Source organism: Heptranchias perlo, unplaced genomic scaffold (genome assembly GCF_035084215.1).
Source record: "Heptranchias perlo isolate sHepPer1 unplaced genomic scaffold, sHepPer1.hap1 HAP1_SCAFFOLD_52, whole genome shotgun sequence".
Lineage (NCBI taxonomy): Eukaryota > Metazoa > Chordata > Chondrichthyes > Hexanchiformes > Hexanchidae > Heptranchias > Heptranchias perlo.
In genome coordinates, this window is record NW_027139537.1 from 2,088,885 (window position 1) to 2,102,060 (window position 13,176).

A 13,176-nucleotide genomic window follows, 5' to 3' on the forward strand; every position below is an offset into this window, starting at 1 on the left:
TGTAGAGTACCAGCTGAGCTCCACACAATTTGTGTAAATTGCATATCCAGCCCCCCACCACGGGTAAGGCCCAGCCGGTTCAATCGACTGACTGGTCAAATCTACTATACCAGTTGGGGGATGTGTGATGTACTTTCCAGGAAAAATTATTCAATATTTTAAAATACGAAAACAAGTAATTTTACTTAAAATAATGAGGAGACCAGGCCGGAGCTGAAGTAAACGGTGGAGTTTTATTCACACAGCATATGTACAACACATTACAATTATATTGCGCCTTTATGGTAATAAAACTTCGCAAGGTGCTTCACAGGAGCAATCAGACATAATTTGACACTGAGCCACATCAGGAAATATCAGGGCAGGTGGTCAAAAGCTTGGTCAAAGAGGGAGGTTTTCAGGAGCATCTGAAAGGAGGAGAGAGATGGAGAGAGGCGGAGAGGTTTAGGGAGTGAACTCCAGAGCTTCGGGCCTCGGCAGCTGAAGGCACGGTACACAGGGACACGTTCCAGATTCTGACTCGTCACTGGGAGAGGCACCTAGCAGTACCGAAATAAATTATCAGTGTCCTAATGCAGCCCAGACTGAGCCCCACTCTGGGCCCTTCCTGTCTGTACATTGACCCAGTGTCCCGCTGCAGCCCAGACTGAGCCCCACCCTGGGCCCTTCCTGTCTGGACATTGACCCAGTGTCTCACTGCAGCCCAGACTGAGCCACACCCTGGGCCCTTCCTGGCTGCACATTGACCCAGTGTCCCACTGCAGCCCAGACTGAGCCCCACCCTGGGCCCTTCCTGTCTGTACATTGACCAAGTGTCCAACTGCAGCCCAGACTGAGCCCCCCTGGGCCCTTCCTGTCTGTACATTGAACCAGTGTCCCACTGCAGCCCAGACTGAGCCCCACCCTGGGCCCTTCCTGTCTGTACATTGACCAACTGTCCCACTGCAGCCCAGACTAAGCCCCATACTGGGCCCTTCCTGTCTGTACATTGACCCAGTGTCCCACTGCAGCCCAGACTGAGCCCCATACTGGGCCCTTCCTGTCTGTACATTGACCCAGTGTCCCACTGCAGCCCAGACAGAGCCCCACTCTGGGCCCTTCCTGTCTGTACATTGACCCAGTGCCCCATTGGGGACCATCCAGCCCCGGATATCCGGCAGAATCAGCGCTGTGGGACCGGGTGACTGAGTCTCGTGACCCTGTCGCTTGGCCTCTGACGTCACAATGGGAGACGACGCTCGCTCAGCTCGAGCTGGAAACCGTTCAAGGGCCGTTCGGATTCAAACCTGAAGCGCGGCCGGTTAAAGGGGAGGGACAGAGAATCGGCCAAAAATGTTCATATACTGAGACCAGTAATGGTTATAAATTGATATGTTCATATAATGAGACCAGGAATGGTTATAAATTGAAATGTTCATATAATGAGACCAGGAATGGTTATAGATTGAAATGTTCACACTCCCACTCTCAGTCCGGGTCTGGATTCCCACAGTGACTTCAGCTGATTCTTTCCTTTTGGACTGAACTGATTCTCCCTCAGCCTGAAACAGATTAAAGATTAAACAGGAAATAAACAGTTTGAACAACAGTGTAAATCACAGGGAGACTGGGGTTAATATTTCAATAATAATTACAGACAAATATTACCCATAAAAGGGACTGAATCCCATTGATACTTTATTTATTACATTAAACATTATCACAAACACTCACCCGATCCACTCCAGACTCCTGCAGGTCAGTATGAGGGAACGGAGAGCGGGGACAGACCGGTCTGTGAAGGTGTTTGATCTCAGGATCAGAACCGTCAGTGACCGGAATGAACTGAGAGCAGAGACAAGATCCTGGGTACAAGAATCTGTGAGACCGACATCATCCAGACTGGGGATCAGGGAGAGAGAAATAACACGAATCAGGGTAAATCCCCAGTGTTTATTAATAACACTATTACTGATACTAATGATAATATACAGTGTTTATTAATAACATCCTTACTGTTACTAATAATAATATACAGTGTTTATTAATAACAGTCTTATTGCTACTGATAATAATATACAGTTTTTTATTGATGACACTATTACTGATACTAATAATAATGTACAGTGTTTATTAATAACACTATTACTGATATTAATATTAATGTACAGTGTTCATTAATAACTCTATTACTGATACTAATAATTATGCACAGTGTTTATTTATAACACTGTTACTGATACGAATAATAATGTTCAGTGTTAGACATCCAGTTATTATAAACACAATCTCACACAGTCTGATACTTACCCCAGTGTCTGTATTTTACAGTCCGGGTTCCTCAGAGCCGCAGACAGTAGTTTCACTCCTGAATCTCCCAATTTATTATTACCCAGTTTCAGAACCGTGAGTGACGGGTTTGTACTGAGAGCGGAGGAGAGATCACTGGTACAAGAATCTGTGAGATGGTTACCCCATAACCTTATCGGAGAGAGAGACAGAGAAAGGAACAGAGATAACAGGAATCAGAGTAAGTTCCCAGTATGTATTTGTATTATTATTACATATACTGACATTTTTACACCGTGTTCAGACATCCAGTTATTATAAACACAATCTCACACAGTCTGATACTTACTCCAGTTTCTGTATTTTACATTCTGGGTTCCTCAGAGCCGCAGACAATAGTTTCACTCCTGAATCTCCCAGTATATTATTACTCAGGTTCAGATCCGTCAGTGACCGGTTTGTAGTGAGAGCGGAGACGAGATGCTTGGTACAAGAAGCTGTGAGATTGTTAGCCCAGAGACTGGTGATCAAATTGAGAGAAATAACAATTAATCCCCAATGTTTATTAATAACACTACTACTGATACTAATAATAATATTCAGTGTTCATCATCCAGTTATTATAAACACAATCTCACACAGTCTAATACTTACCAAAGTTTCTGTATTTTGCAGTCCGGGTTCCTCAGAGCCGCAGACAGTAGTTTCACTCCTGAATCTCGCAGTTTATTTCTCCCCAGTCTAAACACAAACAGAAAGAGAGTGAGAAACAAACTGGATTCAATTCCCGATCTGACACAATTTTTCTCGCTGATATTACAGGAAACACTGAAAAATCTTCATGAAATTAATAACCAGATTTCCCTGTCACTGACAATGAATCTCACACATCCAACGCACCATAGATTCAGGGACTGTCACTAAATGTATTTATTAAATAAAGTGCTGTCTGTGTAAAGCCTTAAAATGTCCCTCAGTCCGGTTTCATTCCGTAATGTTCCGAATTACCCTTCTGATGGTCAATGACCGGTTCCATCATGTTTGGGGAAACTTGTCTCATTTCTGCGGCTCCCGACATAGAAACAAAGAAACATAGAAAATAGGAGCAGGAGTAGGCTATTCGGCCCTTCGAGCCTGCTCCGCAATTTAATTTGATCATGGTTGATCCTCTATCTCAATACCATATTCCCGCTACCTGCCCTTACCCCTTGATGCCTTTTGTGTCTGGAAATCAATCCAGCTCCTTCTTAAATATATTCAGTGAGTTGGTCTCCACAGCCTTCTGTGGTAGAGAATTCCACAGGTTCACCACCCTCTGAGTGAAGACATTTCTCCTCATCTCAGTCCTAAATGTCCTACCCCGTATCCTGAGACTGTGCCTCCTCGTTCTGGACGCGTCCCCCCAGCGAGGGGAAACATCATCCCTGCATCAAATCTATCTAGCACTGTCAGAATTTTACATGTTTCAATGAGATCTCCTCTGATACTTCTAAACTCGACTGAATACAGGCCGTGTCGACCCAATCTCTCCTCAGACGACAGTCCTGCCAGCCCAGGAATCAGTCTGGTGAGCCTTCGCTGCACCCCCTCTATGGCAAGTATGACCATTCTGAGGTAAGGAGACCAAAACTGCACACAATACTTCAGATGTGGTCTCACCAAGGCACTGTATAACTGCAGTGAGACATCCTTGCTCATGTATTCAAACCCTCCTGCAATGAAGGCCAACCTACCATTTGCCTTCCTAACTGCTTGCTGCACCTGCATGTTTGCTTTCAGTGACTGATGTGCAAGAACACCCATGTCCCTTTGTACATCAACATTTCCCAATCTATCACCATTTAAATAATACTATGCCTTTCTGGTTTTCCTTCTCAAGTGGATAACTTCACATTAATCCACATTGTCCTGCATCTGCCATGTATTTGCCCACTCAATCAACTTGTCTAAATCGCCTTGGAGCCTTTTTGCATCCTCCTCACAACTCACGATCCCACCTCGATTTGTGTCGTCAGCAAACTTGGAAATATTACATTTGGTTCCCTCATCCAAATCATTGATACATATTGTGAATAGCTGGGGCCCAAGCACTGATCCCTGTGGTAACCCACTAATCACTACCTGCCATCCCGAGAAAGACCAATTTATACCTACTCTCTGCTTCCTGTCTGTTCACCATTTTTTAATCCATGCCAGTATATTACCCCCCAACCCCATGTGCGTTAATTTTGCACACTAACCTCTTATGTGGGACTTTATCAAAGGCCTTGTGAAAAGCCAAATAAACCATATCTACTGCTTCTCCCTTATCTATTCTACCAGTTACATCCTCAAAAACCTCCAGTCGGCTTGTCAAACATGATTTCCCTTTCATAAATCCATGTTTACTTTGTCTAATGCCGTTGATATTTTCTAAGTGTCCTGTTATCACATCCTTTATAATAGACTCCAGCATTTTCCCTACTACTGATGTTAGGCTAACCGGTCTGTTCCCTGTTTACTCTCTCCCTCCTTTTTTAAATAGTGGGGTTACATTTGCCACCCTCCAATCTGAAAGAACTGTTCCATAATCTATAGAATTTCAGAAAATGACACCTAATGCATCCACTATTTCCATGGCTACCTCGTTAATACTCTGGGATGCAGATTATTAGGCCCTGGGGCTTTATCGGCTTTCAGTCCCATTAATTTCTCCAGCACTATTTTTTTACTAATGCTAATTCCCTTTAATTCCTCCTTCTCACTAGTTCCTTCGATCCCTAGCAATTCGGGGAAGTTAGTTGTGTCCTCTTCGGAGAAGATAGAATCAAATTGTTTGTTTAATTGATTTGCCATTTCCTTGTACCCCATTTTAAATTCTCCCGTTTCTGAATGTAAGGGACCTACATTTGTCTTCACTCATCTTTTTCTTTTTACATACTTGTAGAGGCTTTTATAGCCCACTTTGATATTCCTTGAAAGTTTACTCTCGTAATCTATTTTTCCCCTGCAGCAACTCGCCAAGGCTTCTCCGACAGCACCTCCCAAACCCGCGACCCCTACCACCTAGAAGGACAAGAGCAGCAGGCACATGGGAACAACACCACCTGCACGTTCCCCTCCAAGTCACATACCATCCCGACTTGGAAATATATCGCCGTTCCTTCATTGTCGCTGGGTCAAAATCCTGGAACTCCCTTCCTAACAGCACAGTGGGAGAACCATCACCACACGGACTGCAGCTGTTCAAGACGGCGGCTCACCACCACCTTCTCGAGTGCAATTAAGGATGGGCAATAAATTTTGGCCTCGCCAGCGACGCCCACATCCCGTGAACGAATAAAAAAAAAATCGCGTGGTGCTTTTTTGTTGAATTCTAAACTTCTCCCAATCTTCAGGCTTGCTACTTTTTCTGGCAACTTTATATGACTCCTCGATGGACCTAATACTATCCTTATTTTCTTATTTTCGCCATGGTTGGTCCGCTTTGCCTTTTGTGTTCTTGCACCAGAAAGGAATGTATAATTGTTGCAACTCATGCATTAATTCCTAAAATGTTAGCAATTGCCCATCCACCATCATGCCTTTTAATGAAAATTCCCAATCTATCATAGCCAACTCACTCCTCATACTTTCGTAGTTTCCTTTGTTTAGATTTAGGACCCTATTTTCGGGTTGGACGTATTCACTTCCCATCTTAATGAAGAATTCTATAAGGTTAAGATCACTCTTCCGTAAAGGACCCCGCACAACAAGATTGTTAATTAACCCCTTCTCATTGCACAATACCCAATCTAGGATAACCTGTTCCCTCGTTGGCTCCTGAACGTACTGGTCTAAACATCCATCTCGTATACACTCCATGAATTCATCCTCCACAGTATTATTGCTAATTTGGTTTGACCAATCTATATGTAGATTAGAGTCATCCATGATTACTGTCGTACACTTGATACATGCATCTCTAATTTCCTGTTTGATATCGTCCCTTACATTGCCACAACTGTTTGAAGTCCTATAGACAACTCCCACCAGTGTTTTCTGCCCCTTGGAGCTCGTTAACTCCATCCACTCGGAATCTACCTCTTGATTTTCTGAGCCAGTATACTTTATCATTCAGCTCTGATTTCATCCTTTACTAACAACGCCACCCCACTCTTTTTCCTTTTTGCCTGTCCATCCTAAATATAGAATACACTTGGTAATCAGCTCCCAGCCTTGGTCACCCTGCAGCCATGTCTCTGTAATTGCAATTATATCCTATCCGTTTACATATGTGGCAATAAATGGCGGCCTCGCCAGCGACGCCCACATCCCATGAACGAATTAAAAATAAAGTCTATTTGCGGGGCTAATTCGTCTACCTTATTACGAATAGTTCCTGCATTCAGATGCGTTTAGAATTTTCTTTTTAACATTTTAAGACATCTTAACATTTTTTGTTTACGATGGCCCTATTTGTCCGATTACCATTTTTTGTCTTACCCGGACCCTATTTGTTGTCTATTTGTTGCCCCTTCGGCTCTTTTAAAAAGCTAACCAGATCGTCCCATTACCCTGATCTTTCCTTGTGGCCAACACATTTTTTTCCTTTTCTAGTAATTATCTAATTCCCTTTTGAAAGTTACTATTGAATCTGCTTCCACCTCCCTTTCAGGCAGTGAATTCCAGATCATTACAACTCGCTGCAAAAAAAAATAATCCTTCCTCATGTCACCTCTGGCTCTTTTGACAATTATATTGAATCTGTGTCGTCTGGTTACGGACCCCATGCCACCGGAAACAGTATCTCCTCATTTTCTCCATCACAACACCTCAAATGGCCGCTCTGACCCCTCAAAGTTGTCGCATCTCCCCGAAACACAATCATCATTTTGAAATTATAACAAACCCTCGAAGCCCGTACAGGGGTTCACGTTTCAGACGTTAATCTCCTCTCGGCCCCTGTTTGTCTCATACTGGGTTAACGTGTTTGTATAACATTACAGGCTGGGCGACTTAAACCCCAGGCTTTAAACTGGTTAAATTACAACGGTTACAATCGAACAGGAACATGTTAAACTGAGGTCCCAAAACCATGGCCCAGAGAGGAAATGAAACCCCAGGGCAATAAACAGACTGAACTCACGTCAGCCCGATTTGCGTGCAGCCTCTGGAGGAGGCCTTAGTCGGTCCCCTCTGGGGGACGCATCGGTCTCCCCAGAGGCATCCGAGAGTGGCAGTCTGTATATTTTGACGACCACCACAACAACTACTAATGCAACAACTGTATTAGTATGGTGGCCATTTTGGACAAATTGGCGGGAAGGACGGTGGCGATCTTGGACAAAATTGCCTCAAGTACCACAGCCATCTCGGACAAATTGCCGGTGAGTACGGCAGTCATCTTCGCCTTACGCCGGCAAGAACCAGGCAGACTCTCCCCAGTGATACCACAGTGAACCCAGAGTGTCACAGTGACCCCAAAGTGAACCCAAAGTGGACCCTGTCATCCAAGATTGATCGCAGAGTGCACCCAGGGAGCCCAGAGTGCGCCCAATCATCTCAGAGTGACTGCAGAGCAATATAAAGACTGCCACTAAATATAAATGGCAGTCTTTATATTTGGACTACCACCACAACAACTACCACTACAACAACAACTTATATTTACAATACATAATGTATATTATATATATTTGCATTTACACACGGCCAGCATGACTGCAAGTATGGCGAACATCTTGGGCAAAATTGCAGCAAGAGCGACAGCCATCTTGGAGAAAATAGTCACAAGTACGGCAGTCATCTTGGACAAAATGACGACAAGCACAGCGATCATCTTGGAAAAAATTGTGCTGGTATGTCGGCCATATTGGACAAAGCGATCACAAGTGTGGGGGCCATCGAGAAAAAAATGGCTGCATTTATGGAATCCATCTTCGACAAAATTGCATCAAGTAAGGTGGCCATCTTGGACAAAATAGGGGCATTTAGAACATAAGAACATAAGAAATAGGAGCAGGAGTAGGCCAATCGGCCCCTCGAGCCTGCTCCGCCATTCAATAAGATCATGGCTGATCTGGTCCTAACCTCAAATCTAAAATCATGTCCAATTTCCTGCCCGCTCCCCGTAACCCTTAATTCCCTTTACTTCCAGGAAACTGTCTATTTCTGTTTTAAATTTATTTAATGATGTAGCTTCCACAGCTTCCTGGGGCAGCAAATTCCACAGACCTACCAACCTCTGAGTGAAGAAGTTCCTCCTCATCTCAGTTTTGAAAGAGCAGCCCCTTATTCTAAGATTATGCCCCCTCGTTCTAGTTTCACCCATCCTTGGGAACAGCCTTACCGCATCCACCCGATCAAGCCCCTTCACAATCTTATATGTTTCAATAAGGTCGCCTCTCATTCTTCTGAACTCCAATGTGTAGAGTCCCAATCTACTCAACCTCTCCTCATATGTTCGCCCCCTCATCCCCGGGATTAACCGAGTGAACCTTCTTTGTACTGCCTCGAGAGCAAGTATGTCTTTTCTGAAGTATGGACACCAAAACTGTATGCAGTATTCCAGGTGCGGTCTCACCAATACCTTATATAACTGCAGCAATACCTCCCTGTTTTTATATTCTATCCCCCCAGCAATAAACGCCAACATTCCGTTGGCCTTCTTGATCATCTGCTGCACCTGCATACTAACTTTTTGATTTTCTTGCACTGGGACCCCCAGTTCCCTTTGTACTGCAGTACTTTCCAGTTGCTCGCCATTGAGATAATAACTTGCTCTCCGATTTTTCCTGCCAAAGTGCATAACCTCACATTTTCCAATATTGTATTGCACCTGCCAAATCTCCGCCCACTCACCCAGCCTGTCTATATCCCCTTGTCGGTTTTTTATGTCCTCCTCACTCTCCACTTTCCCTCCCATCTTTGTATCATCTGCAAACTTTGATATGTTACACTCGGTCCCCTCCTCCAAATCGTTAATATAGATTGTAAAGAGTTGAGGACCCAGCACCGACCCCTGCGGCACACCACTGGCTACTGGTTGCCATTCCGAGAATGTACCCTTTATCCCAACTCTCTGCTTCCTGTTAGATAACCAATCCTCCACCCATGCCAGAATATTACCCCCAATCCAGTGATTCTTTATCTTGAGCAATAATCTTTTATGTGGCACCTTGTAGAATGCCTTCTGGAAGTCTAAATACACTACATCCACTGGTTCCCCTTTATCCACTCTGTACGTTATATCCTCAAAGAACTCAAGCAAATTTGTCAGACATGACTTCCCCTTCGTGAAGCCATGCTGACTTTGTCCTATTAAATTATGTTTATCCAAATGTTCCGCTACTGTCTCCTTAATAATAGACTCCAAAATTTTACCCAACACAGATGTTAGGCTAACTGGTCTATAATTTCCAGCCTTCTGCCGAATACCATTTTTAAATAACGGTGTTACATTAGCAGTTTTCCAATCTGCCGGGACCTTTGCCGAGTCCAGATAATTTTGGAAAATTATTACCATAGCATCCACAATCCCTACTCTCACTTCCCTCAAGACCCTGGGATGTAAGCCATCAGGTTCAGGGGATTTATCCGCCTTGAGTCCCATTAATTTACTAAGTACCAATTCCTTAGTGATTTTAATCGTATTTAGCTCCTCGCCCCCCAGAGCCCCCCGTTTGTCCACTGTTGTGATATTCTTAGTGTCCTCTACCGTAAAGACTGAAACAAAATATTTGTTCAGCATTTTTGCCATCTCCATGTTTCCCACCATTAATGTCCCGGTCTCATCCTCTAAGGGACCTACATTAGCCTTAGCCACACTTTTTCTTTTTATATAACTGTAGAAACTCTTGCTATCTGTTTTTATATTTTTTGCTAATTTATTTTCATAATCTATCTTCCCTTTCTTAATCAATCCTTTCGTTACTTTTTTGCTGTCTTTTGAAGACTTCCCAATCTTCTATCCTCCCACTAAGTTTGGCTACCTTATATGTCCTTGTTTTTAGTCGGATACTATGCTTAATTTCTTTACTTAGCCACGGATGGCTGTCATTTCTTTTACACCCTTTTTTCCTCAGTGGAATATATATTTTTTGAAAGTTGTAGAATAACTCCTTAAATGAACACCACTGTTCAAGTACCGTCTTACCCTTTAAAATATTTTCGCAGTCCACTTCAATCAATTCTGCTCTCATACCATCATAGTCTCCTTTATTCAAGCTCAGTACGCTTGTTTGAGAACCAACCTTCTCACCCTCTAATTGGATATGGAATGTAACCATGTTATGGTCACTCATTCCAAGGGGATCCTTAACTAGGACATTATTAATTAATCCTGGCTGATTACACAGGACCAGTTCCAAGGTTGCTGGCCCCCTTGTAGGATCAGTTACATACTGCTCAAGAAATCCATTCCTAATACACTCAATAAACTCTTCCTCAAGGCTGCCCTGCCCAATTTGATTTGTCCAGTTAATATGATAGTTAAAATCCCCCATAATTATAGCTGTTCCCTTATTACATGCCCCGACTATTTCCTGATTAATACTTCTTCCAGCAGAGTTGCAACTATTAGGAGGCCTATATACTACGCCCACGAGTGTTTTTTTCCCTTTATTATTCCTTATCTCTACCCAAACTGTTTCATTATCCTGATCCTTTGTCCCAATATCTTTTCTCTGTATTACAGTGATTCCTTCCCTTATTAACATAGCCACCCCACCTCCCCTTCCTTCCTGCCTGTCCTTCCTGATTGTTAAATACCCTGACATATTTAATTCCCAGTCGTTGTCACCCTTCCACCATGTTTCTGTAATGACCACAAGATCATACCCATACGTCGTTATTTGTGCCGTTAACTCGTCCATTTTGTTACGAATGCTACGTGCATTCAGATAAAGAACTTTCAAATATGTTTTGTGACACTTAGTTCCTGCTTTTTCCTTTTTTAACACTTTACCTTTTTCTCCATACCTTCTGTCCCTTCCTGACACGCTTTCCTCTGTCTCCCTGCTCAGGTTCCCAACCCCCTGCCACAGCTTTGATGCTGGGTTAATCGCCTTGCACCTTCTAGTTTTTATTTTATCTCTCGTGCCTAAAGTACACTTTCTTTCCTCTGCTCTACGATTTTCCCTTTCACTTGTTCTTGAAAAACTGTTTGTACTATTTGTATTGTAGATTTCCCCTGGGTCTTCCCCTCTCTTGCTGCTCTCAACTTTATTCCCTTCTGACTCCCCGCTCAGGTTCCCATCCCCTTGCCACTCTAGTTTAAACCTTCCCCAACAGCACTAGCAAACACCCCCGCGAGGACATTGGTCCCGGTCCTGCTCGGGTGTAACCCGTCACACGTGTACAGGTCCCACCTTCCCCAGAACCGGTCCCAATGTCCCAGGAATCTAAATCCCTCCCTCCTACACCATCCCTGCAGCCACGCATTCATCCTGTCTATTCTCCTGTTCCTATACTCACTAGCACGTGGCACCGGTAGTAATCCTGAGATCACTACCTTTGAAGTCCTGCTTTTTAATTTATCTCCTAACTCCTTAAATCCACCTTGCAGGACCTCATCCCTTTTTTTAACTATGTCGTTGGTACCAAGATGGACCACGACTACTGGCTGTTCACCCTCCCCCTCCAGAATGCCCTGCATCCGCTCCGTGACATCCTTGATCCTAGAACCAGGGAGGCAACATACCATCCCGGAGTCACGTTTGCGGCCGCAGAAACGCCTATCTGTTCCCCTTACAATTGAGTCCCCTATCACTATAGCCCTGCCACTCTTCTTCCTCCCATCCTGTGCAGCAGAGCCACCCGTGGTGCCCCGAACCTGGCTCTTGCTGCATTCCCCTGATAAGCCATCTCCCCCAACAGTATCTAAAGCATAATATCTGTTTGAGAGGGAGATGGCCCCAGGGGACTCCTGCTCTACCTGCCTAGTCCTTTTACTCTGCCATTTCCTTTCAGCCAGTGTATTCTTTACCTGCGGTGTGACCACCTCACTGAATGTAGGTGGGCCAACTTGGACAAAATGGCAGCAAGTAGAGCGATAATCTTCGAAAAAATGGCGGCATGAACGGCAGCCACATTGGACAACATAGCAGCAAATATGGTGGTCACCTTGGACAAATTCGCGGCTAGTTCGGCGGCCATCTTCAACAATATGGCAGCAAGTGCGGCGGCCTGCTTGGTCAAAATGGCCACAAGTGCAACGACCATCTTGGACAAAATTACAGCATGTATGGCGGCCATCATTGTCAATGTGGCCGCAAGTGTGGCAGCCATCTTGGAAAAAATGGCAGCATGTACGGCAGCCATCTTGTACAAAATGGCCGCAATGCAGCAGCCATGTTGGAAAAATTGGCAGCAAGTAAATGGGCCATCTTGGAAAAATTGGCGGCAAGTACGGCGGCCATCTTCGACAAAATGTCGGTATGTTTGGCGGACATCTTGTACAAAATGGCAGCAAGTACGGCAGCTATCTTGGGCAAATTGGCATCAAGTACAGAGGAAAAATGCGACAAAATGGCGGCAAGTATGGCGGCCGTCTTGCACAAAATGGTTGCAAGTACGGAGGCAATATTGGCCAAAATGGGAGCTAGTACGGCCGCCATCTTCGACAAGATCGCGGAAAGTGCGGCCGGATCTTGGACAAAGTGGCAGCAAGCATAGCGGCCATCAAGGACAAAATGGCCGCAAGTATGGCGACCATTTTGGACAAAATAGCCACAAGTACCGCAGCCATCTTGGACAAATTGGCGATGAGTCTGTCGGCCACCTTGGTCGAAATGGCGGCAAGTACCGGGCAGAATGTCCCCAGTGAAACCACAGTGACCCCAGAATGTCCCAGTGACGACGCAGTGAATCCAGAGTGCAATCTGTGATCCCAGATTGCACCCAGCTACCCCAGATTGACTCTAGATTGCACCCAGGGACCCTGGAATG

General features: G+C 44.5%; 1 protein-coding gene across 2 annotated transcripts in view; it reads right to left on the bottom strand.

Annotated features, from left to right (window-relative positions):
* Nucleotides 1-213: 213 nt before the first annotated feature.
* LOC137314547 (NACHT, LRR and PYD domains-containing protein 3-like) overlaps nt 214-13,176 on the bottom strand; it is a 32,387-nt gene continuing 19,424 nt past the window's right edge. For both annotated transcript variants that reach the window (XM_067979850.1, XM_067979849.1), the window contains exons 7-11: nt 2,923-3,009; nt 2,618-2,788; nt 2,290-2,460; nt 1,714-1,881; nt 214-1,541 (exon numbers count right to left, since the gene is read on the bottom strand). In XM_067979850.1, the coding sequence (XP_067835951.1) occupies nt 1,454-1,541; nt 1,714-1,881; nt 2,290-2,460; nt 2,618-2,788; nt 2,923-3,009 (685 nt within the window). In that variant the 3' untranslated portion in view covers nt 214-1,453. The remainder of the gene's footprint in view (nt 1,542-1,713; nt 1,882-2,289; nt 2,461-2,617; nt 2,789-2,922; nt 3,010-13,176) is intronic.